At 43.0% G+C, this 24,955-nt stretch overlaps 5 protein-coding genes across 5 annotated transcripts; 2 read left to right on the forward strand and 3 right to left on the reverse strand.

The window, feature by feature from the left end:
• Positions 1–4,959: 4,959 nt before the first annotated feature.
• On the reverse strand, positions 4,960–6,707 carry LOC104791993 (protein STRICTOSIDINE SYNTHASE-LIKE 9-like). Its single transcript, XM_010518005.3, has 3 exons — positions 6,234–6,707; positions 5,771–6,025; positions 4,960–5,593 (listed from the first exon to the last, which is right to left on the reverse strand). The coding sequence occupies exons 1-3, from the start codon at positions 6,518–6,520 to the stop codon at positions 5,020–5,022; spliced, it is 1,116 nt and encodes a 371-aa protein (XP_010516307.1). The 5' UTR covers positions 6,521–6,707; the 3' UTR covers positions 4,960–5,019.
• Positions 6,708–7,770: 1,063 nt separating this feature from the next.
• On the reverse strand, positions 7,771–24,544 carry LOC147942871 (protein STRICTOSIDINE SYNTHASE-LIKE 10-like). The gene is made up of 3 exons (XM_087454259.1): positions 22,155–24,544; positions 8,559–8,822; positions 7,771–8,407 (listed from the first exon to the last, which is right to left on the reverse strand). The coding sequence occupies exons 1-3, from the start codon at positions 22,436–22,438 to the stop codon at positions 7,936–7,938; spliced, it is 1,020 nt and encodes a 339-aa protein (XP_087310385.1). The 5' UTR covers positions 22,439–24,544; the 3' UTR covers positions 7,771–7,935.
• On the forward strand, positions 9,611–13,808 carry LOC147942872 (uncharacterized). Its single transcript, XM_087454258.1, has one exon. The coding sequence runs from the start codon at positions 10,460–10,462 to the stop codon at positions 12,281–12,283; it is 1,824 nt and encodes a 607-aa protein (XP_087310384.1). The 5' UTR covers positions 9,611–10,459; the 3' UTR covers positions 12,284–13,808.
• Positions 13,472–17,424, forward strand: LOC147942873 (uncharacterized). The gene is made up of 2 exons (XM_087454260.1): positions 13,472–15,407; positions 15,468–17,424. The coding sequence occupies exon 1, from the start codon at positions 14,153–14,155 to the stop codon at positions 14,768–14,770; it is 618 nt and encodes a 205-aa protein (XP_087310386.1). The 5' UTR covers positions 13,472–14,152; the 3' UTR covers positions 14,771–15,407; positions 15,468–17,424.
• Positions 16,955–21,558, reverse strand: LOC147942874 (uncharacterized). The gene has a single exon (XM_087454257.1). It carries the CDS (start codon positions 21,445–21,447, stop codon positions 17,917–17,919), a length of 3,531 nt encoding a protein of 1,176 aa, XP_087310383.1. The 5' UTR covers positions 21,448–21,558; the 3' UTR covers positions 16,955–17,916.
• Positions 24,545–24,955: the final 411 nt, after the last annotated feature.

A 24,955-nucleotide genomic window follows, 5' to 3' on the forward strand; every position in this document is an offset into this window, starting at 1 on the left:
ATCTGCTTCATGATGCTCCTTGTCATCTCTAACAAAGTCCTATTGCGTCTCTCAACCACACCATTTTGTTGTTGAGTGTAAGGAGCAGTGAGATGGCGTTGTATACCAAATTCTTCACAGAACAAGTTGAACTGATGTGATACAAACTCACCTCCTCTATCTGTTTTGAACGTCTTAATGCTAACTCCGGATTCTTGTTCTACTAACTTCTTGAAGTTTTTGAACTTTACAAACGCATCACTTTTCTCTCTTAGCAGAACAGTCCACATATACCTTGAACAGTGATATGTTACGGTTTTGACTCACTTTGACCCCGTTTATTTGATAGTTTTGTAAGTTGTTTGAGTCCTTTTCAGGTTATAATAAGAGGCTAGGAAGCTAAAAGCAAGGATTGGAACAGCAGGAGCAATCGGAGCAGAAAGGAGTTGAATTGGAGCAGAAAAGCTGATTTTAGACCCATGAGCACATGCTCCCGATTTCCGAGCACATGCTCCCAACTCTACGGTTTCATGACGACACGTGGCAAGCATCTAGGCGCCGATTCCCTGCCTAATTCCCCTTATTTTAGGCGATCCTTTGTGAGAGAAAGAGGGCTGAGATCGTTTTTTTATAGGGAGATTTAAATTTGGAATCTTTCCTTATTTTTCTCTACTTGTATGCTATTTAACCTAGGGTTTTAGGGGAGACATTTTTTGGGACCTTTTTCTTTTGGTTTTTGGGGGAGCGACGTTTTGTGAGGGAGAGGAAGAGCGGCTACGTTAGAGAAGCGATTCTGAACCCTTGTGATTTTTATATTTTTATGCTATTGAATTTCTCATCTATGTTGGCTATTCATTTCTCTATGTCTGAGTAGTTTTCTTTGCTAGATTAGGGGTTTCAAAAGGGGTTTCATGGGTTAGCAACAGAACACAAATAGGGCTTTATATAATCGATTGTCTTCACTATTGTTAGACTTAATGCTTAGGTTGATTTGATCACCCAATCTATGATTCTAGGTTTATCTATTCATCAAAAGTGTAATAGGTTGCTAGAAAAGACATTAGTGGGCAAATTATCCTAGACCTGCGAAAGTTGATGTGTAGGTGATTTGTGAACTTATCATTCCTGTTCTTTAATGCTTGTCTGCGATTCTGGGCTCAAACGACAGTTTAGGGTTTATGGAACGCCGAGCATGTGCTCCGGATGTCTGAGCACGTGCTCCGCGTTTCCGCACAGAATCGATCAGATAGAGTTATTGATACCACGACAGTGGATCAGTTTATATTTATGTTTGAGTTCTAGACTGGTACTTAATCTATGCCCTGAATAGTTGTTTAGTTGCTATCTCTGAAATTCCCGAGAATTACCCCTGATATAGTGTTTTGCTTATTGCCTTTTATACCGTTTTAATCGCGTTACTGTTACCAACCAAACCCAACTTTGAATTGTCTTAGCTTGAAATTGAACCAATAGAACCATAGAGTAAAACTTGGTCTTCGTGGGATTCGACCCCTAAGTACTGCTTCTTTGCTGTGCACTTGCAGTAGGAAAATAGGGTTTAAAACTCTCTGTATCAAACAATCATCAATAAGAACAAAGATATACTTGTTTCCAGCTGGTGTACTTGGTGTTATGGGACCACAAAGGTCTCCGTGCACAAGTTCAAATATCTTTGTTGCTCGATATGTTGCGGCTTGAGGGAACACATGCCTAGTTTGCTTCCCTAGTAGACATGAGCTACATATTTCCTTCTCAAACACAACATGAGGTACTCATTGAACAAGCTCCTTTTGAAACATAGACTTGATTGTGTCAAGATTTATGTGTCCCAGTCTAGCGTGTCACCTACTTGACCCGCTTATAGACGTCAGATGTAAGCGTGCGGTGTTATTGATTCCCATGTGTACTTTGTATAAACGATTTCTCGACCTTACTGATTTAACAAGAAGATTTCTTTTGTAATCACGCATTATCAAATGTTCCCCTCTCATCCGTATATCACATCCAGAATTTGTTGCTTGGCCTAAGCTGACGATGTTACTCTTAAGATTGGGAATAAAATAAACATTTGTCATCACTCTTGATTCACCATTTAAGTCTATAAAGGAGATCGATCCTTTCCCTTTTATGTCGATGCGAGAGTCATCGCCAAACCGCACTTTTCCTGTAACAGAGTCATCAATTTTGTCAAAATATCTCCGATCGCCCGTCATATGATTAGAGGCTCCGTTGTCAAGATACCAAACATCCTCATCCCCAGTCCTCGTTTCATACTTGCTTGGTATGTACTTTTCCTTATTCAAATATACAACTTCATGCATCATGAGTTCATCTGCATCTTGTGTATCATTATTATTAGTTTCAAGAGCTTCCTGCAGGTTGAGTAGACGATCGGGACAGTCTGACGCATAATGACCAGTCTTGTCAATGTTTCTTGACTGATCTCTTCCACCATTGTATCTTCCACGTCCTCTTCCTCTTGGATAGAACCGGTTTCCACGTCCTTTGCCTCTGTAATTTCCAGTGAAATCTCGACTCTGGCCTTCGTAGTTGGAATACATCAATTTAGTTTGGTTAGTATGAGCTTCTTCCTCTGTTTCCTCAAATATTCGTTCTTCGTAAGCTTTCAATCGACCTATGATGTCTTCAAAAGTAATAGTATTAAGATCTAATACTTGCTCGAGAGACGCCACTATATGAATAAACTTCGTCCGAGGAAGGCTCTTAAGAAACTTCTTAACTAATTTCGATTCTTCTATGTTAACTCCTAAAGCAGCCGACTTTGACAACTTCCCTGCAAAAGTGTCAATGGTTTCAGAATCTTTCATCCGGAGGCGGTTGAAATATGCCATAAGGGTTTGTAGTCTTGCTTCTTTGACCCTGTATGCTCCCATGTGTTTGGCTTTGATTGCTTCCCAGACCTTCTTCGCCGTATCAAGCTCACCCACTTGTAGAATAAGTGCTTCGGGTATAGACTGAAATAATAAAGTTGTTGCCATGTTGTTCTTCTCATCATTCGTTGTCCCGACTTCCACGATATCCCAAATTTTGTGCACTTTGAGACAAATTTTCATCTTCATAGACTACACGGTATAGTTTGTGGCTGTAAGCATAGGACATTGGATTGAAGAGGGTCCTCCTCCTGGTGGTTTTTCTGGTGACGCAGTCTGGTCTGGTATCACGGCAATCTCACTCATAATTTCTTTCTCACGAACTCTGTTTTTGGCTCTAATACCAATTCTTGTAAACGAAAGATTAAGAACTCAAAGATTTATAAAGAATAACTCTTTTTATTAGCCTTAGAAAATACCTCAAAACTAAAGTCTCTCAAGTTCTTACAATCTCTCAAACTCTCTTAGGTTATGCAACACCTTTGCATAAGCTTTATATATAAAAATTCTTAACAAAATTTCCTAACCCAAATAGGAAAATATACGAGTTTAGATATCTCCTAAACTTCCTTTTATTCTCCTTTTCCATAACTCGGTTGGATTAGTTATGTTTGAGGCTCAAGCTTTCTTCAAGCTCAAGTCAACAATTTGAACCCTTTCATATTGTAAAATTGATTTTTTTTTTTTTTTGATCAAATAAAACAGATTTAACTATATGCAATAAAAATGAAACTTTTAGAAAGTTGGATTTGTCTGCACCTACAATCACAATAAATTATGATGATGAAGACGTAAAAATATTTTTTAAACTTTGCATCCATATGTTGGAAGATAGCGTTTTCTGAAAATCGAATTTCATATTTGATCTAGAAACATAATCTTTTTTTTTTTTTGTTGAATATAGAAACATAATCTTTTTGATCAATCACTAGATCTGAATTAGCCTTTTCACACCAAAAAAAGTGTTTAAAACAAAATAAAACATATTTACGTGGATGTAATAAGATATTTTTATGTAAATTGGTAAATTATATTTGTCAAAAACATATAACCAGTTAAATACAGTTTACCAGTAAACTACATGTCTCTGACATTCTAGATTAGATCAGATCATTTGACACCTTATACGATGTCACCTATCACCATATGATTACGTTATAACTGTGAAGATGAGCCTTTGATAGATCATAAAACCTTTACAATAACAAACACTAAAGACACCTTTTAGAACTTAAAAGTAGACGTCACAACAAACAACAAAGACAGAGTTAACGTACACTTAGTTTTGACATGTGATACACATTTAAACATAGCGGATGTTTACTTTGGCTTTCTTATTGTTGGCTAAAACCATTTTCCTAATATGAGCGAACACACATTTGCGTAAAACCATTTTCATAAATGGTAGGACCTGAGTAATAATACCATGGTTTTTTTCTTTTTCAAATCATTGTATTATAATATTATTATTTTTTAAACAACAAATAACCGATTTCAATCTTGGTTTACTCTTTAAAAAGTCGAAGAGAAAAGTTGGGTCCTTATTATAACCAGACTCAAATTGAGATTATCCTAATTAAACTCTGAGTGCAAGTCAACAAGCTCCACCGATTATTTCAATATATTTGTAGGACCATTTATTTACATCTAAAGATAGTGATTAACTTATTCGCCTATTCGATATGTGTGGTGAAACAAATCTTGATGAAATCAAAATTATGCTCCATCCTCCATTGTTTGCTTATACATATTTAAGTCCCGGGTGAAAGAACTATTCGATACGTTTGGTGAAACAAATCTCCATAAAATCAAAATTATGCTCCATTATTTGCTTATATCAGTGCCGGGTGAATTAGGTGGTCCGAGTTCTTTACAAATGTTGGCCATTATGTTTATAAGTCTGATGATTGAAGAATACAGCAAAGAAACGATTTTAAGTCTTCAACGTTTTAGAAAAGCTTCGTATGATTCATGTATGTATTATATGATGGTTTTATCATAATCGAATATTTTAATTTTGATCAGAATTTTTAAACCTTGTAATAATAAATTATTATATTTTAAAGATAAATATTTTGTAGTGTAATACTAAGTTAATTCGAGTGTTTATTAATATTCAAAACATTTAAGGTAAATACAACATGATCACTCATTTGCGATCAAGAACCCAAACGGCTGGCCAGTAAACGGACCCAAACCATAACTTTCCATCTTCTCTCTCATAAGCCTCGCTTACATACTTCATCGTCTTTCCTTCTTTGTCTTCGAGTACCTCAAGTACCTCACCTGTCTCCCCTGATATTTTCACTGCGACCCCGTGCGGCTTAAATCCGTTAAGGAAAGCAATCAAATACTTCAAACTTACTGTCCTTTCAACTAATTTCCCGACCCACGGATTCCTCTCAATAAATGGACCGATTAGGTTTTTTTTACAGTGTATACCAATCCAAAAGTCTCCTGTAGGTGTCAGCCGGATGTTGTCGGGGTAACCCGGGACCTTCGTAAAGATATCACGAGTCCCGGCTTTGGGACCTTTGATCCAGTATCTGTGGACAAGACTCGTGGCAGACTCACATGTAATTAGGAAAGACCGGTCTTTGTTTAGAGCCAAACCGTTGTTACAACGAAGATTGTCCATTACAACTTTGACCTCTTTCGTCTTCTTGTTGTAACTGATCACTCTTCCTGACGGCTCAAGTCTGACACCCTCCAAAAATACGTCCCTGAAAGACCAACATCACATTAATTAAGTTTTTGGATAAACTTCACACATTCAATCCAAATAAAAAATCACAGAAAGTTTGAATTGTTTCAAACACTAATTTTTGCGGAAGCAAACAAATCTCGAAGTTTATACGAGTCCTAAATATATGTATAAAGGCCCATAATAAGTAGAGTACCTGAAATGATACTTGTCACTACTATCATTAAAGTAGAAGATATCTTCGTCTTCGTCCATATCCCCTTGGTTGGCAAACATAATTTTACGACCTTCGGCTTCATCAACAAGTACCTCGGCGAGGCCTCCTTGTGGTCCAACCTTCATGAGCCCCAAGTAACCATCACAGATGTACAAATCTCCAGTTTTCTTCTCAAAAGTAAGTCCCAATGGCCTTCCACAACTAGGCACTACTTTTTGTGTTGAGCAGTTCCCTCTTAATTCATACAACAAGGTTATAAATAAATTATTAGTTAATTTACTTATTCGACTTTTCGGAAAAGACTACATCTCTCCTCAACTTATTACTATCATATTTTTTTTTACCTCTAGCTTAATTTCCTCATCTAATGTCGTTTTTTTTTTTAAAGATAAATTAGGTGTCAGTGTGTTCTAATAAACAACATTGTTTGATAGAAAAAAACCTGTGAGGAGATGTGTAGGCAAACTCAACCCAGCCGAGATCATCGCCGCGCCACTTGAGAATACGCCCGTCCACCACGGCAGCATAAGGACCTTCTCCTTGCGGGTCAAACTCAATGCTTTCTGGTCCAACAGCAGGAACCGGAATGGTCTTAGCCGCTCCCAATATATTTTTCGCCCCCTCTACATCTCCCGCCATAATTATGGTCCGATACGAGATAATGGACAAGACGGCCAGCACAGCCGGAACAACGAACCAAGTCGAACCTTTCTGATCATTAATGGGCATCTTTTCTCCCGAACAAAATATCTTGTTGATAGAGACGAATGTATCACCCAAGGTTATAAAAGAAAAAAAAAATTGAGTTTAGATTTTTCTTAAATGAGTTATTGTTGTGTGGATGCATAGTCGCTTGAACCAGTTGTCTTATAGAGTTAATTAATGCTGTCAAAAATCCATGCGTTGATTCAACGAAGGGGAACTAACTATGTTAGTTTTATTTTTATAATTGAAAATTTTATCGAAACGTGAAAAAATATCACGGGAAAGATATACTAAACGTGCATACGCAGGATTCGCGCAATAGTTTATTTGTTGTCATCATTACAAAGGCCAAAACGTCTATAACGATATTTTAATACCCACACCAACTCCTCGTTGGGAAAAAATAATAATCAAATGTGTTTGAATCGAAAGTATTATTTTACTTCCTAGTTGGTATTTTTATAGGCTGTTTGAAGCAGAGACATGAGTAAACAAACATGCGGATTCTCCAACGCATATGAGTGCGAAAATTCATGTTTGACTATTATTTAATCTTTTCGGGTCGAACCGGAAACGAGGTGGCTCGAGTTTGTTGACTTCTAGTAAGAGTTTAATTAGGATAATTAACCACAGTTTGAGGCTGGTAAGTGGTAATAACAAAGGAGCCAACTTTTCTCTTCTTGTTTTGAAGGAGTAAACCAAAATTTTAAATCTAAGTCGGTTAACATACATAAAAATTTCATCAATTCTAATACTACTAATTAATGTAGATCTAACTCATATCCAACAACTAACTTAAGAGTAGGGATTTGCCATATACACTTATATATTACCGAAGAAACTTATCAATTTCTACTGTTGCGTTGTAATTTATACCTCAGTATCGGTAAATTAAAATTTTATTTTAATATTATATTAATATGAATTTAAATTTAATTCACACTCAAAAGTTAGTAGAAAATATCACATACTTATATATTATTTAAGAAATTTGTTAATTTTTCAAATTCCATTATCATCTAAAACACACTTTGCAGACTTATATTAAGTTTAAATAGAGCCATTAGCAAAAAATATGAGGAGGAAGGACCATCAAACCAATTCAAAAGTTTAAAAAATACAATAAATGTTGGTAAAACTGTGTGGTAAATATAATCGTTGTAGTAGTTTCTAAATTAAGTCGCTAGAAAATTAATTGTTTGAATTCTTAACTTTTGTTTTTCTCTAGATTCTACTTTATATGATCTACTTTTTCTCTATTTTTAAAAAGATTATAAGAGGTAATTTTTATGTATTTATTAAATTGTTAAAAAAAAGTTTTTCGAGAAACCTAACAACAACGAGAGTTAACGTGCATATAATTGTGACAGTGTGATATACATTTAATGATTTAAACTTATAACAATGCAAAGACAATTAGGTCTGAGCAATGTAAAAAACTACAAATCATAAACACCAACAAATGGCATGACACTAGAACCAATCCAAAGCTTGCCATCTTTCTCTTCCACATCACTTATATACCTTAATCTCTTTCCCTTATCCTCAAGTACCACCAAAACTTCTCCTGATGCACTCAGCTTCACGGCTTTAGTATAAGGTCTTCTTTCATATAACAACGAGTTTAAAGCGACCCAAAATTCTCCATTCAAGTTTCTTCTGATGTTGTCAGGGTAACCCGGAAGCACAGCAAACACATCTTGAATTCCTGCTTTTGGACCAGAGAGCCAAAGCCTTAGAATTTTGCAATTGGTTGTTTCGTCTACCAATACAAAAGACCGGTCTTTGCTTAGTGCAACGCCGTTTGCAAATGAAATGCCATGTAATAAGACTGTCGCTTTCTTGCTTGATATGTCATACTTGATAAACCTTCCAGTTTTATCAACGTTTAAAAAAGAACTGAAGTATTCCCTGAGCAAGACAACACTTTGGAGTTAAATCATCATCACTAAGAGAAAAAGATAAACAAAGATTCATGCATCAATGTAACAAAATTTCACACTTTTGAAAACATGGATAATAAGAAAGATGAAACTTATAGGTTGCTTCTACTTCATGTTACCATCTCTGGAATTTAGAACTAGCATCTGTAAAGTAAATCACATCGTTCTGCTCATCAATGTCCAAATCATTAGTGAAACGAAACGGCTGTCCCTCAGCTTCTGTAACCAAAGGTTTGGCTAAACCACCAGCAGGACCAACAATAAGAAGGCCAAAGTAAGCATCCGCTATGTAGAGATCTCCGGTTTTCTTATGGAACCGCAATCCTAATGGCCTTCCACACACATGCTCCAACTCTGGTGCAAAAGTGTGAACACACATCTGCCTAGTAACCATTTTCACAAGTTGTAACATATGAGTACTAATCTAACAAAGTGCTATGATAATGTGTTGGTATTTACTATATATTTTTAAAAAATGAAATTGTTTTTTCAGAAAATAAAAGAAAATCACCTATGAAAATGTATTTACTATATATTTAAGGAATTATTTTAATTAGAACTGTTGTTATGTACTTAACTATATGAAATGCCATGAAAAACTTTTTTTGAATCCTCACATTTACTTACATGTTAGAAAATATTAATTCATAAAATTACGAACAAAACTACAACATATCTCTACAAATTAAATGTTTTCCAATTTTCTTTTAATTTAAATTACTATTTTTTGGAAGATTTTGTTTGTCTATTCTATTTTAATTTGTTTATCTATTATGTGATGAAAAATTCCCTTAGTTTCATTATCACAAAATAGGCAGTATATGAAACATTCAATAGTTACGCTTTAAATATAATATTCAATAGCATATGTTACCACATTTTGACTTGTACACTTCTGTTTTTATATTTGTTTAAAATATTTCATAACTATTTTTTATATCTAATATTAGAAAACACAACATATATATATATATATATTGCTCAATATAATTAATATATATGGGTATATAATGCATTTAGTTCGTGTAGTTAGTTATATATTTCTAAACTTACGATGTACTCATGTATTGTTTATACGTCGTGCAGCTGCACATCTTTTTCCTTACAAAAATGCTGAAACATATATGTTTGTACCGAGGATTACACAGCTTAAACAAATAAAGAGTTTGTGGGAAAGAGCGAGCAAGTTCTTTATTAATCGGGGAAAACGTGAGATCGTCACTTAAACAAATCGTATTAGAGCTTGTTAGTCCACAGACGAACTAGTAAGCTTAAAATGACGAACTGAAAACAAGATGAGTTATACGAAAGATAATAGCAGTTTTCGATGCAAAGTATTACTCTGGGGGTATTGTCCGCGGGTCAGGATGCTAATCCCAATAAATGCCCTCTCCTTTTATAGGAGACTGTTGACCTAGGAGAGTTTAGGGTTTCCTCCACGAATTCCCGAGATTGCCCTTCTACGAGAATTAATGACTTGCTTCCAATCTCGCTGGGCCGAGAATGCAACAAATGAATGTCGTTGGGCCGAGTGGCATATTGGGCGTAGCCCATATCCAACAATAGTCCCCCCCTTAGTCCGGAGAGTGGCGGTCTTTCTGCGATCGGCGGGCATACTTAAATCGTTCGTAATATGCCTGCTCGGCACAGATTGTCTCGGTTTGCCTTTAGGGAAGAAATTGCTGTAGTAGCTTTTTTTGTAAATGCCAGGCTCGTCTTTCGAGAGACACCGTGAATATCCGACGGTCCTTCCTTTGAGCGCGGTATTCGATGGATTTCCGGAAACGGGGCGTGTCGCGGATCGAGGTGACGGATTATGGCAGTAAAATTTCCGTTTTATTTACTTATTTATGTATCCACTCTCTTCTCCTTTTTCTTCACTTCCTCCACTCCATAAGAAGGTAACTTTCTCTCTCTTTCTTTACTTTAGTATTTGTGCTTTCTCTCTCTTCTTCTTTCCTCTCCTTCCTTTTTGTTGTGTGGACGCCCATCAATAACCCTAGCCGCCGCTCGAGTTCGTATGAGATCGGCCAAGGTTGTCGATCGGCAAGATCCACCGGTTGGAGGTCGGCGTGAGACCGTTGGCGTGACTGTTCCAATCGGTCGGGCGATCTCGAGAGATAGAGAGCGAGAAGGAATCGCTAGTGTGGTCGGCGGAAGTGGCGAATCGGGAGATCGGGAGATCGGGCGCTCGGCAGCTCGGCAGTGGAGATCGGCGCATCAATCGGGAGATCGGGAGATCGGTCCTGGAGATCGGCGCTTTAATCTCCCGATCGGCGATATGGTCGGGGCTTGCCCGATCGAAGTCGGCCGCGATTTCGAGCTTGGCAATGGAGCTCGGCACATCGGTCTTGAGGTTGGCAGTGTGGTCGGAGCTCGCCCGATCGAGGTCGGCTGTGATTGCGAGCTCGGCAATGAAGCTCGGCACATCGGTCTTCGGGACGGCGATGTGGTCGGAGCTCGCCCGATCGAGGTCGGCTGTGATTGCGAGCTTGGCAATGAAGCTCGGCACATCGGTTTTCGGGACGGCGATGTTGTCGGAGCTCGCTCCAATGGGGTCGGCCGGTCTCGGTTGGCATCGAGAAGTTTGCGTAGAGATGCCGATGGTGAGACCGGCAATGTTGGTTCTAGTCGTATCGAGGTCGGCTCCGGTTCGAGTGAGGGAGGTCGGCAAGAAGACGAAATCGAGAGGGGAGATCGGGGGAGAAATGTGAGTGAGATCGGCACAAACATAGATTTGGTGGGTGGAGATCGATCTGCCGATCCGGGATTCGGCGGTCGACAAAAAAGGTTTCGTTTAGGTGGTGCCGAGGTCGGCATAAGGGCCCCCGGAGGTCGGCTAGATGGTTTTGGTAATGTTTGTCGAGAAAACGATACCGACTCCGATGATGGTGATCCGGATCTCATGGTAGGAGGTCGTGAGGTTGGCATGTCTTGCAGAAAAGATGGTCGTCCTACGACGACCTTCCGGGTTCCAACGCATGCGCGTGGTAAGACCCTGGAGGGAATCCAACGCGCTTTTTCCAAAGATTACGGGGTTTATAAAGACGTTTTCGATGACTTTGGCGTCGACATTGGAGCAGAGTGTGGAGATCTTGATAGCTTGGCCAACGACTACAATTTCGCTGATATTCTCGAGTTCAGTGAAGATAGCGACAGTGGTTCTGGTGGGAGTCCTATGGATGTTGTCCTGGCCGACGATATTGGCCCACGTTCGGTTGTTCTGGGTCTTAGTGCTGCGTCGATTGGCGCTAATCTTTCAGCTGGTCCGGCCGACCACGGTCCTTCGTTGTGCACATCGGATAGTATCGCCGAGATGGCGCGGTGGTGTAAGATGCCCGAGGGACTGGTTTTCCGGGTTCCTGAGTCTCACGAACGTCCTTGGACGCCTCCGACAGGTTTCATCGCGCTTTTTGAGCATTACTTCACTGAATGCGGTCTTTGGTTCCCTTTGCCGGAATTTTTGATACGTTATTGTGCGAGGCGTAGGATTGCCATTTCTCAGCTTTCTGTGGGAGGTATCCGTAATGCGGTTGGTTTGGCGATACTTGGTACCAACTGTGGTGTAGAGGTTGACGTGCATTTTCTGGAAGAGGCCACCAAGTTCACGAAAGTTAGAGGTAGTCCGGGATACTTCTACACCAGTGCTAGATCGGGTCATCAGATAATCGTCGGGGCTGAGAAAAAGATTCGCCGTTGGCAACGTTATTTTTTCTTTGTCAAGCGGGACGAGATTTCGTTTGACGATCTCGATGTGTTTTGTGCTACTGAGTGGAATATGTTTCCCGGTAGCTTCATAGTTTCTCATTCGTACTTGTTTGATTGTCATTTGATTGGCTTCTGATCCTTTCCTTGTTTTTGTTGGTGTTTGCAGAGCCTGTCGTCCGTTTGCGCGCTCATCCTCCAGGATTTTTCGATAATCTTAGACAGATCCGAACACTAGGGGCGCTTCATTGGCCTTCGATTACCCAGAGATCTCGTGAGTTTCCTCCTCATTTGGTTGTGTCAATTGTTGCTTTCCTTAGTGGTTATTGGATTGTCACACTTTTGTTTTCCTTTTTAGGTCTACCGCGCTTAGGGATGGGAAAAGTTAACACTCGTCTTCCTCGATACGCCGATCAGTTCAAGAAGGCCGTTGACGCTGGGTCTTCTTCGCGCGCTGCCGACACTGAAGTCGTTGTCCCGTCATCCAGTGGAGGTGCCGATCCGCGAGTTGCAGGAGATCTGAGGTCGGCGGAGGTTGGCGCCACCCGTGCCGACAAAAGGGCTGCCAAAGTTCCTGCTGTCGCTCCGCGTGGGCAGAAGTCACGTGGCGAGGCTTCTGATGCTCTAGCGATCGTTGTCGCTGATTCTGGGCGTCCTACTCCGTCGAGGAAGAGGGCTTCTCATAGTGAGGTGGTTGTTCCCGAGCCCGAATCGTCCAAGAGATCTAGGAGGGATGGTATTCCGCGCGACACCACTGAGATTGATGATTCGTTCTCCTTTTCCTACAAGACGAAGGATGAGTTGTTCATCAACAACGCTGCTGCTTGTGGTGAGCTTGCTAGCAAGGTTCGCGGCTCCTTCAACCCGCTCCCCTCTGTGGGTTCTCTCTATGATCCCGAGCTGTATCGGTCGTGGGCTCGGAAACACTTCCAGGTTGGCATCTGTCTTTATGTTCTTGAATGAGTTTTCTCAATTATTATCTTAACTCTTTATTCCTTGCATTTCAGGATGGTGGTGGCGTGAACCGCATGGTCGTCTCGTACGAGCGTCGCATTGCCGAGCTGGAGAAGCAACTTGCTGATTCTTGTACTTCTGAACCATCGAGGAGATCGGCTGAGGAGCTTCGTCAGGATCTCGATAAAGAGCGAGGGGTTTTTGCTGTTCTCACGAAGCAAAATGCCGGTTTCAGGAAACAAGTACCCGATCTCAAGGCTTCTCTTGACGTTTCCCGCTCTCGTCTCGAGCAGTTCGAGGTTGATCACGCGTTTCAGAAGGCGCAGTTGCAGCAGCTGCAAGTGGAGCGGCATGGCATCGATGTCGAGGTTGCTGGCTACAGGTCTCGTATTGAGAGGATGAGGAAGCATATTTTTGATAATAGAGCGGCGCAGGAGTCTCTTCTGACCTTGAGCCAAGTGAGCGGCACCTATGATTGTCTTCAGGAGTTGGCGAAGAGTGGTACGATCGTTCCGTCGAAGACTTTGCTCGGCTTGGAGGCTGATGCGAAGATGTGGGAGGACAAGGTTCTTGGTTTTGATATCGCCGACGTTCTGGACAGCGACCTCGAGGCTCTCCCAGAGACTGCGATCGTTCCTACGAACCTTCAGGCGGCTGAGGTTCCCGTGATTGCAGGAGAGGAGGTCGTCATGGCAGGGGCACCTGCGGGATCGGACGCTCAGGTTGCTGCCGAGCAGTGACTCGCTTTTATCTTGTTGTTTTATTAGAACCTATTCCCGTTTGTAACGGATGTCGGGCCGTTTAGGCGATGTATTTTTCTTTTTGAACCTTTGCATTATGATTGGACTTGCTTTATGTGTTGTCTGCTGGTTTTATGATATGTGTCCGTCGTTCTATGGATGTGTTTTTCGAGAATTGCAGTAATGATTGCTTTGCCTCGAAAATTGCACTCTTTGTTCTATAAATTGGCCTTCAAGTTGCCCATTTCTCATCATCCTCCTTTCTTGTTTTAAAGATAAATCTCTCCTTTTGAAGGGTGGTTGAGATCGGTAGTATGCCTGTGACAACGAGGTCGGCGTGGCTGAGGAGGGCGCGAGAGCGGCTCTCCGTGAGGTCCGACGATGTAGTTCGTTCCGAGATGGAGTTTTATCGTGCTCGGATCCAGAGGTTGAGAGCTTACATTCTCGCTACGCGTCGAAAGTTCGAGCGTCATTTCTGGTTTCATCGTGTTGACGGAGTTATCGGATATCTTGAAACTATGATCGATGAGGGATTTTTGGTCCCGAAATGGAGGTGGGATCGTTTGTTGGAGGAGCGCTCTCGTCGTGAGGAGTCAATGGCTGAGGTGGAGATTCCCGTCCTTGAACCTGGCGATCTCGATCCTATTGGGAGCAGGCCCTTTGAAGGTCGGCCCGAGCTCGATGCATGCCGGACTCGGGTCGATATATTGCGTCGTTATATTATCCAGTTAGAATGCACGGACCATTTCTTTGTTGAAAGCAACCGTGCTGAGGGGATTCGCTCGTATCTCGAGGAGATGGCTGCTAGGGGTGCGAATGTTCCGATGGACACGCTGGAAAGTCTGCGGAGGGAGTGCCAGGTCTGGCATGTGAAAATTTGCGAGCTCGAGTTTGATAAACCCTCCGATGCCGATCTGGGATTTGAAGACTAAGTTTGTATTTTGAGACTTGTTCGTTTTGTTAGTTTTGTGTGCCGAATGTGGCTTTTCGTGTTTGGCTTTCGTTGCCTTGTCTTTTGTGTTTTTCCGGAATAAGGATGTTTATGGAATGAAAATGTTTTTGTGTACTTCCTATCTTTGGTATCGAGTTGTATTTTACGGTGCAAGACGTCTCCTGGCTTATCCTGTTACGTGTTTCGAATACCAAATGTTTAGGGTGGTAGTTGAGATGAGCTCGTCGTACCTTTTAGGTGCGGCTCTGGTGTCCGGCTTACCCTGTGTGTGCCACGAGGTCGGCAAGAGAGTGCAAGTAAGAACTTGGCTTATACAAACTTAACCGCCTGCTAGCTGAATGCGATCTGGGTCGGCTTATTTATGCAGATTATTTCACTGCTGCATCCATGAGGAACGCGTTTTAAATCGTTCCCTTGGCCAGAGGGTCGATGTAAGAGCTGGACATCTCGCGGAGACGGACTCGTTCGAGAGAGCTCGTGTGTTTTGATAGGTTGAAACTTTTGTTTTTAATTTTTTGGTATAGCTGTGTCGTGTGACGGGCTGCCTACGTACCCTTAGAAAAGGGATCAAGCCATTCGTAGTTCGTATTACAAACGGAGAGCTCGGTAGTACGAGCGTTCTTTTTTTTTTTTTTTTTTTTTTTTTTTTTTTTGTAAGCGAGTTTTAATGGTAATAGCGTTTAAGGTTGCCGGAATTCCATGAGCAAGGGATTGGTGTGCCGTCCATGGCGAGCAGCTGGTAGACGCCGGGAGTGACGACCTTGGAAATCAGGTAAGGGCCTTCCCAATGAGCGCCCATTTTTCCTGCGTTGAGCTCGGCCGTGTTTTCAAAGACTTTGCGGAGGACGAGGTCGCCTTCGTCGAAGTGGCGTGGCTTCACCTTCTTGTTGTAATATTTAGCGGCTTGCTGTTGATAGTTCAGGATTCGAAGAAGAGCCTTGTCGCGTTCTTCTTCGAGGGTATCGAGGGTATCGAGCATCATCTTAGCATTGAGAGTAGGGTCGTGCACGAGCATTGAGCGTCGTAAGGTAGGTACGCCGATTTCCTCCGGTGCGAGGGCTTCCATTCCATGCGCAAGGGAGAACGGTGTCTTTCCTGTTGATCGGCGCGGGGAAGTTCGGTGCGACCATAGAACGCCATCTAGTTCGTCGGCCCAGAGACCTTTCTTGTCTTCGAGTCGTTTCTTTAGTCCGTCAATGATGGTCTTATTGGTCGCTTCGGCCTGTCTGTTGCCCTGCGGGTAGCGGGGGGTTGACTTGCTCAAACGGATTCTCCACTTTGCGCAAAAAATTTCGAATTGGAGCGAAGTGAATTGCGCGCCGTTGTCGGTGACGATCTCATACGGAATTTCGTGCCTGCAAATGATGTTCTTCCACACAAATTTTTGGACTTCGTTTGTTCCGATTTTTGTGTAGGCTTCGCCTTCAACCCATTTGGTGAAATAATCCGTCATAATGAGAATGTATTTCTTTTGGCGGGACGCAGGGAGAGGTCCAACGATGTCCATTGCCCATCGCATGAAAGGATATGGTGGAGAGGTCGTTCGCAACAGTTCGGTTGGCGCGTGGATGATCGGAGCGTGGCGCTGGCATTTCTCGCATCTAGCGACGAACTTATCGCAGTCGTCGTTCATGGTCGGCCAATAGTGACCATTATTGCGTATGCGTTGTGCGAGCGCGCGACCTCCTGAGTGATTACCACCGGAACCTTCATGAACCTCTCTCATTACATCGTTGATTTGTTCGGGACCGACGCAAGTCAAAAGTGTACCAGATGCTGTCCAACGGAAGATGTTGCCATCGAGAAGTGTGTAATGCGCGCAGCGAGTTCGGAGGCGCCGGGCCTCCCACTTGTCTGAAGGGACGATACCGTCTGCGATAAAACAACGGATTTCTTCTTGCCAATCGTGTGGTCGCTCGTGAAGTTCAGGATTGGGTTGGGCGTGTGATGATGACGCTCGTTCGTGAGATGGTGACGATTGTTCCCGAGACGACGAGGTTCGTCCTTCTGTGCTGGTTGCGGATCCCTGCTCGGCCGAGCACTCCACAGGTGGCACATTTGCCGGTGGTTCAATGACGAATAGCGTGAATATGGGGTCGCTGTCCTCTGTTCTTTGCTTTTTCGAGACTTGATCGCTGAAAGCCTTGTGTTCGATGAGCTGTTGTTTCTTTTTCTTATCTTGGATGTTGGGCTCGGCGTGCGCGAGGAGATTGATGCTTGGTCGATTGATGCTCTCGACAGGGATTACGCGGCGTAAGTCGGGGTTGGAGGTGGATGCGAGGACGGCCAGAGCGTCGGCCGGTGCGTTGTCACTTCGGGGAATTTTGTTCAGCTCAAATGTCTCAAAATTGTTGGACATATCTTGGACAACTCGGAGGTAGGCATCCATGCGGTCGTTCTTCGCCTCGTAATCGCCGCTAAACTGGTGAGTTACCAGCTGTGAGTCACAGAAGACTTGTATCTTTTTCACCCCTATCCCACTTGCCAATCGCATTCCGGCGATTAGGGCTTCGTACTCGGCCTCGTTGTTCGAGGTGGGAAAGGCGAGTCGGAACGATTGTTCGAGTACTTCACCTGTTGGTGAAACGAGGTGAATGCCGATCCCGGAGTCGTGGCGAGAGGATGCGCCATCCACGTGCAGTGTCCACTTCTCCTCTCGCGGACAGCCGAACTCTAGCTCGGGGGGAAGTTCGATCAGGAAATCAGCGAGCACCTGAGATTTTGCACAAGTGCGGTTTTTATATTCGATGTCGTACTCGCTGAGTTCCACTGCCCACTTCGCCGAGGGCCCGATTGACTGGGGCTGTGGAGGATGGTTCGCAGGGGTTGGTTGGTTAAGACTTCAACAGTGTGAGAATGAAAATACGGCCGAAGTTTCCTAGCCGAAATTACCACAGCGCAAGCGAGTTTTTCCAACGTGGGATATCGGAGCTCGGCTCCGTCTAAGCTTTTGCTCACATAGAAGATTGGGTGTTGTTCTCCTCTGTCCTCCTTGATTAGTACGCCACTGACCGCCGAACCGGAGACAGCGATGTACAGATATAGAGTTTCGCCCTGATCGGGCTTTGCTAGGACAGGGGGAGTAGCTAGGTAGTGCTTGAGTTCTTGGAAAGCAGACTCGCACTTCTAATCCCATTCGAACTTATCGGTAGAGCGTGAAATAAATCTGTTCAGGGCAGCGATCCGCCTGGTGAGGCGCTGAACTTCTCGGGTGTTGCGTGGAGATGGAAGGTTGGTGAGCGCCGAAATTTGTTTCGGGTTAGCTTCGATACCTCTCTTCGTGACGAGGTATCCTAAGAATTCTCCAGAAGTCACGCCGAACGAACACTTGGCTGGGTTCAGCTTCATATAGTATCGGTTTAGCACTTCAAAACACTGAGCGAGATGCAAGACGTGATCAACGGCCTGGGTTGACTTGACCAGCATATCATCGATGTAAACTTCCATAGTTCGTCCGAGCTGCTCGGCAAACATGCGGTTGACGAGGCGCTGATAGGTTGCACCAGCGTTCTTGAGGCCAAATGGCATAACCTTGTAACAATAAGTTCCTTGATCGGTGATGAAGGCCGTTTTCTCCTGATCGTTCTTGTGCATCATAATTTGGTTGTATCCGGAGTACACATCCATGAATGACAAGAGCTCGTTCCCCGCGGTTGCCTCGACTAGTTGGTCGATGCGTGGCAGGGGAAAGCTATCCTTTGGACATGCCTTGTTGAGATCGGTAAAATCGACACACACTCGCCACTTGCCGTTCTTTTTCTTAACCACTACAGGATTGCTCAGCCAGTCAGGATACTTAACCTCACGGATGGATCCAGCCTCGAGTAATTTCTTGACCTCCTCGTTAACGGCGGCGGTACGCTCCGGTCCGAGCTTTCGACGCCTTTGTTTGATCGGTTTGAACGTCGAGTCCACATTGAGCTCGTGGCATGTTACATTTGGGTCGATGCCGGTCATACTGTTCATGCTCCATGCAAAGGTCGCTGCGTTCTGGCACAGGAACTTTACGAGCTCGTCCTTGATTGGTTGTGGTAGGTCGGCTCCGATTCCCACGCATCGAGTTGCGTCGGAAGAGTCAATGTTTACTTGGACGATTGATTCGGAGTTAGGGCGAACGCGACCGTCTGGGCGCTCGGCTGAGTTCGAAACGGTGAACGTCCGGGCGTGTCGTTGTTGACGCTCGATGATGAAGCAGGTTCGTGCTACCAGCGGGTCCCCTTGTAGTGTAAATATTCCTCTAGGAGTTGGGAACTTTACGCACTGGTGGTAAGTTGACGCCACGGCCTTCATCTTATGCAACCAAGGAGTGCCGAGGATGACGTTGTATACGATCGGCTTATCGACGATAGCAAAGTTGATACAATGCATCGTCCCGCCCACATAGACCGGCAGCATGATCGTACCTTCCGTCATTACTGTGTCGCCGTCGAATCCGGTGAGGGGTTGAACATCGTGTTCGGTGGTCCGCAAGTCTATTTCCATTTGAATGAGCACGTCTTTGAAAATGACGTTTACCGAACTTCCTGTGTCGATCAAGATTTTGGTGACCATGCTCTCGCCGATCTCCATTTCGACCACCAGTGGGTCGTTATGAGGTCCAGTGAGACCTGATGCGTCGGCTTCTGTGAACACGATTGGGTCGGAGTTCGTAGTAGGTGGCGTGCTTTGAGCTAACCATCCTCGCTTGGCCTCTAGTCCCCGTCGATAAGCTTTGATAGAACGGACCGAGTCGCGGCAAGTCGCCAGACCACCCATGATCATGTTTATTCTTCGGCGTGGATCCGGAGCGTTGGCATCCTCAGTTCGCTCGGGATTCCTTTTATGGGTTGGTGGGGGCGGAGGTAGAATTTCAGGTCTCGGTTGTGGTGCGGGAGCGGCGTTATATTGCTTGCTCGGGTTTTCGTTCTCAGGATTGAAGAAATGGTTATCCCTGTGAGCGGCTATTTGTCGTCGCTCGAGATCGACGTCAATATGGCCTTCTTTAAATTTGTCGAGCAATATTTGTTGGAGGGTGCGGCACTCTTCTGTTGAGTGTCCTGCTCGCTTGTGGTATTCGCAATATTTGTTGCCACCCTTTCCTGATGGGTCTCGGACCCACTTGTTATTCCAGGACCTTGATGAAGATGCCTTGGGATCTTGATTACTAACTGCAAACGTTTGGACTTTCTTTCCTTTGTCCAACTTGTCGGCGTATTCTTTGTCGAAGTGTTGTCGAGGCTCGTGATGCTCGTCTTGTGCCTTCTCTTTTCCTTTGGACGATTTAGGGGCCGGGGGTTCTGGACGGTTTGTAGTCGATGCCTTCTCTTCGTCTAACTCTATGTATCTATTAGCGCGGTGTAGTGCGTCATCCAGGGTCAGGGGCTCGTGTATTATGATGTCTTCCCTAAATCGGGAGCCGTGAGCGAGAGCATTTCGGAGAGCCGATATTGCTGTGTCGTCGGCAATCGAGAGCTTTGACACGATTCTTTTAAACCTCTCCATGAAATCTCGGAGAGATTCGTCGTTTCGCTGGAACATGTTCCAGAGATCGGCGTTCGACGCGCCCCGAATCATGAATGTAGAGTGGTGTTGGAGAAAGGCGGTGGTGAGCTCGTGATAGCTCCCTATCGAGTTCGGCGGGAGCCGGGAGAACCACCCTAGAGCCTCATGGGCTAAATTCTCAACGAACAGCTGGCAGCAGCCAGCCTCGTACTCTTCGTCTCTGAAGTGAGCTCGGCTGATTGCAAAACTCATTGACGTCAAAAATGGTTTCGGATCGTCTAATCCATTGTACGGGGTGAACTTGAACTTGTTTACGTAGCGGACTTGAATGCGGGAGATTCGCGCCGTGAACGGTGAGCGTTGGACTTCTTCGAGCACTCGATCGAGGTTGGGAGCAGAGCTCGTGGCTCGATGGACTCTGGAAGAGAGTTCGTGGACCATCGCCTCTAGGCGTCGTATGGTTTCATCCTTGAAGTCGGCTTCGGGCTGTTGTTGGATCGGCAATGTCGGAGTCGGCGGGCTACCGCTCCTTTGGTCATGGCCGTCTCGCAGCTCCTCATTTGGCTCCTCTCGACCGCGGCGATCAACAGATCCTACGATAATGGACGTCGGGCGGCGTCTGTGGCCGTCGTATCGGTCCTCCACAGAAGGTTGCGCTGGGGGAGGATTCTCGTTCTCGTCGGCGGGACTGCTGTCGTTTCGGCGCTCGCCCCTCCTTCGTTGGAGCCTGCTGATTTGGTTCTGTGAGGCCTCTTGTGCGGCTGCGATGGCCTCGAGCCGTTCGTTCGTTCGTGTTTCCTGGCCATCAAGACGACCGAGAATGATCTGCATCATATCGTCGAGTCTGTTTCTTTGTACAGGTAAGGGAGAAGCGGCGCTGGGGGGAACGGTAGCGTTGGTGAGAGCGGCGGTTAGGAGGGCAGCGGCGCTGGTAACCAGCTGGTCTGCGACAGGTCCGGCTCCGGTGTGCGCAGCTACGGGAGGCTCGGAGGATGTGTCAGGCGCCGGCGGAGAGACTGTGCTCGGCAGTGGGCCCTCGTCTGGGCTCGGCAGGGAACTCGGCAGGGAGCTCGGCACGGAGCTCGACAGGGGAACAGTTCGCGTTCTCGTTCGCCCCCATCGCTGCCCCGTTGGTTGCTCCGTTGCTTCGTCGAAGTTTTCGCTGGGGTTCGTCATGACCTTCGAGATTTCGAGAAAGTGAGGATCGTCGGTTTTGAGTCGTTAAAAGAAACGCTTTACTCTTGCCCCACGGTGGGCGCCAATTGTTTGTACCGGGGATTACACAGCTTAAACAAATAAAGAGTTTGTGGGAAAGAGCGAGCAAGTTCTTTATTAATCGGGGAAAACGTGAGATCGTCACTTAAACAAATCGTATTAGAGCTTGTTAGTCCACAGACGAACTAGTAAGCTTAAAATGACGAACTGAAAACAAGATGAGTTATACGAAAGATAATAGCAGTTTTCGATGCAAAGTATTACTCTGGGGGTATTGTCCGCGGGTCAGGATGCTAATCCCAATAAATGCCCTCTCCTTTTATAGGAGACTGTTGACCTAGGAGAGTTTAGGGGTTCCTCCACGAATTCCCGAAATTGTCCTTCTGCGAGAATTAATGACTTGCTTCCAATCTCGCTGGGCCGAGAATGCAACAAATGAATGTCGTTGGGCCGAGTGGCATATTGGGCGTAGCCCATATCCAACAATATACACATATCACTAAATCCTAGGGTTATGTTAGTGTTACCTCTCATCAATTCATACATATAGACAACAATTTTGACAAAACATTTAGTAATCACTTCACTTCCACCATAAACCAAATTCTAGGGCTTAATTCAGAATCACTCATCGAAAGCTGTCAAATTTTTAAAATTTGAAAATGTACCTATTAGCCGATGTGTAAGCGAAGTCTGCCCATCCAAGTGATTTACCACGCCATTTCAATACTCGACCGTCGGCGACACCAACGTACGGACCTTCCCCTGCTGGATCGAAAGCTATACTCTCCGGACCGGAGGCTCCGGTTAAGTTAACCACTTTGACCAACGGGAAAACATCACGCGAACCAGGGATTTTAGGGGGTACGAAGGTACCATAACCGGTTTGAGAAGTCGAGACAAAGATTGTGAGAATTGTTACAACCAATGGTAATAATACTGTTACGAGCATCGTTGATATGGACACAGTGTCAAAAATAGAAGAAAAAATCGCTGCAACGTCTGTAACGTTAATAATTTAATTTGTTAGGTGAAATCTGTAATATATAGAAGAAAAAATATGTCTCAAGGCGGAGTATATTATAAAGATCGTTGAAAGCAGTTGTACATGAAATACAGGTGTATTTTTTTTTTTTTTTTGGCAAACGAAATACAGGTGTATATGAAAGGGGATGGGACTAGTATGTTTCACTATTGAAAATTTCTATTCGTTTGGGACCGACGTTGAAAACTAGTATGTTGAAACTTCAAACAGAAAGAGAAAAAATATATGTTACGTCCACGAATCTCTTTTTTTATCTTACTACCATAATACCGTGCATGTATTATATATATATTTTTTATGCTAATTCTTACTAGGAGATATAATATTATAATAAGGTTCTATAAATACGTCAGCTAACGGTAAAAAAATTGAAAGATCTTCTAAATAATGCTGAAATAACATGTAAGTATGAAAAAAGAAACATGCCAAAACAAAAAAAAATCGACATTTTAACACCGTAAAGAATCATGTTTTGTACATGTTTTAGAAGCAAATGCATTAAAATGATTGTATAGTTGTTTATCCTATATGAAAAGTTTTCAAAATATAAATTTATATTTTATTTTTAATGAAAGAACATGGCATAATGTTTAGTTAAATAGAGGACTTTGCCCCCCCCCCCCCCCCCTCCCCCCAAAGAAATGTCGAGGCGATACTATGATATAGGACAATTCTTCTCTACAACTTTAATTTTTGTTTTTTCGTCTGGTAAAACATATGAGATGTTTAAGAGTTTTTTTCACTTCGATCTTGGTTTAACTAAGCCAAGATGAACAAGATTAGGAATTAGAAATTTGCAAAGTACCAAAAAAAGAAGGCCAAAAATGAGGACATTCAACCAACAAGCGGTACCAAACGTAAATACCATGAAGCCAAAATAAAAAAGATGTCCAGAAGGGACATATATACTAGTACATAGGAATATTGGAACCCGTGACCTGCGGTCACTGATTATGCAAAGAAAATTAAAGGCTCTTCTGCTGCGGTATCCCAGTACTCCAATAATTTCCAGTCCAAAATATTTTTCAAAAACTTTAATGTACCTACTTATAGTGTGCAATACACACTTTTAAATCTGATCTCATTTTGTATCAGATCAACGTAAATAAACCATGATAACATGATATGTTTTCAATTAGCAACGGATATATTTGACTACAAGGTTATAATACTTATATATTACTTAAAATGGAATTCCTTACATACTTATATGATTCAAGTTTATTTTCTCGCATGTAAACAAGCACTGAATTACAAAATATATTAACATCTATTAATATTCAAAACACATAAAATACAAGGCGATCACTCACTTCCGACCAACTCTTTTGTGTGTATGTGTGTGTGGCTTAAAAGGAGGTTTTAACAACACAAGAGTGGGAACCGAGACATCTTGGGTAATTTACCTCAACTAATTTGGTACTCTTTTTCTTTACTTATTCGATACTTTTTTTTTTATATACTTATTTGATGTCAATTAATATTGTAGTTATGCATGTGCTGTATCTTAGACTAAGTCAAAAAAAAATTTAGACTAAGTCAAATTAAAGTGGAATTATATTTCATGGTCCCAGCAATAATGCAAATAAAAGTACATGATATTGATAACTCAAACGTATATAATGATAAGACGTTGTAATAAATAAATAAATAAAGTAAAAAAGAAAGAAAAAAAAACCTGTGAGAAGATGTGTAGGCACACTTAAACCAGACGTGATCACCGCCGCACCACTTGAGAATACGGCCGTTTATGTCCGCAGCATAAGGACCTTCTCCTTGTGGATCAAACTCAATGCTCTCTGGTCCATCAACAGGAATTGCAATGGTCTTAGCCATTGTCAACACATTTTTTGTGCCCCCTAAAATTTCCGGTGCAAGAAAGGTCCGATACGAGATCATGGGCAAGACGACCTACACATCCGGAACCGCGAACCAAGTCGGAACTTTCTGATTAAGCGGCATTTTTTTCAAATACAGTATGTTTTTGACTGAGACGTATGTAACTTATACATTAAATGTTGTAGCTCAAATACAGGTGAAGTAATTATATAAGATCCAAAAAAATGTGAGTTTATATATTAATTTTTCTCACTTGTTTTGTGGATGCATGGATCCAAAAGAAAAAAAAAGCTTTGATTTAACGAAGGCGAACGATGTGACTTTATTCATTGAAATTTATCAAACGTGAAGGAAAATGGCGAGTATATATATTTGCTAACATTAACGGTTTTGTTTTCTTTAAATAAGTTGTGAATTAACGGTATGCATGTTCATTTAGACAAAGTTCTCATCAGAAAAAAATGAGAGACAAATTAAAAGAGAAACATGGATATAAATTGTGTTTGAATTGTTATTAGTTGAAATGTATTTTTCTTATATAGACTCTTTGAAAGAGACGTGAATTTCTCTAACACAATTATGAGT

Source organism: Camelina sativa, chromosome 6, assembly GCF_030686135.1.
Source record: "Camelina sativa cultivar CO46 ecotype springtype chromosome 6, ASM3068613v1".
Lineage (NCBI taxonomy): Eukaryota > Viridiplantae > Streptophyta > Magnoliopsida > Brassicales > Brassicaceae > Camelina > Camelina sativa.

What these genes read in the sequence shown, in the direction of transcription:
- LOC147942872 (XM_087454258.1), top strand. Translation starts at nt 10,460, where the DNA reads ATGAGATCGGCCAAGGTTGTCGATCGGCAAGATCCACCGGTTGGAGGT.
- LOC147942874 (XM_087454257.1), bottom strand. Translation starts at nt 21,447, where the DNA reads ATGACGAACCCCAGCGAAAACTTCGACGAAGCAACGGAGCAACCAACG.
- LOC147942873 (XM_087454260.1), top strand. Translation starts at nt 14,153, where the DNA reads ATGCCTGTGACAACGAGGTCGGCGTGGCTGAGGAGGGCGCGAGAGCGG.
- LOC104791993 (XM_010518005.3), bottom strand. Translation starts at nt 6,520, where the DNA reads ATGCCCATTAATGATCAGAAAGGTTCGACTTGGTTCGTTGTTCCGGCT. An exon ending in GCCTACACATCTCCTCACAG is followed by an intron (nt 6,026 to 6,233) that starts GTTTTTTTCTAT and finishes GTATGAATTAAG; the next exon opens with AGGGAACTGCTCAACACAAA. An exon ending in AGTGACAAGTATCATTTCAG is followed by an intron (nt 5,594 to 5,770) that starts GTACTCTACTTA and finishes TTGGTCTTTCAG; the next exon opens with GGACGTATTTTTGGAGGGTG.
- LOC147942871 (XM_087454259.1), bottom strand. Translation starts at nt 22,438, where the DNA reads ATGCTCGTAACAGTATTATTACCATTGGTTGTAACAATTCTCACAATC. An exon ending in GCTTACACATCGGCTAATAG is followed by an intron (nt 8,823 to 22,154) that starts GTACATTTTCAA and finishes AATGGTTACTAG; the next exon opens with GCAGATGTGTGTTCACACTT. An exon ending in AGTTCTAAATTCCAGAGATG is followed by an intron (nt 8,408 to 8,558) that starts GTAACATGAAGT and finishes TGTCTTGCTCAG; the next exon opens with GGAATACTTCAGTTCTTTTT.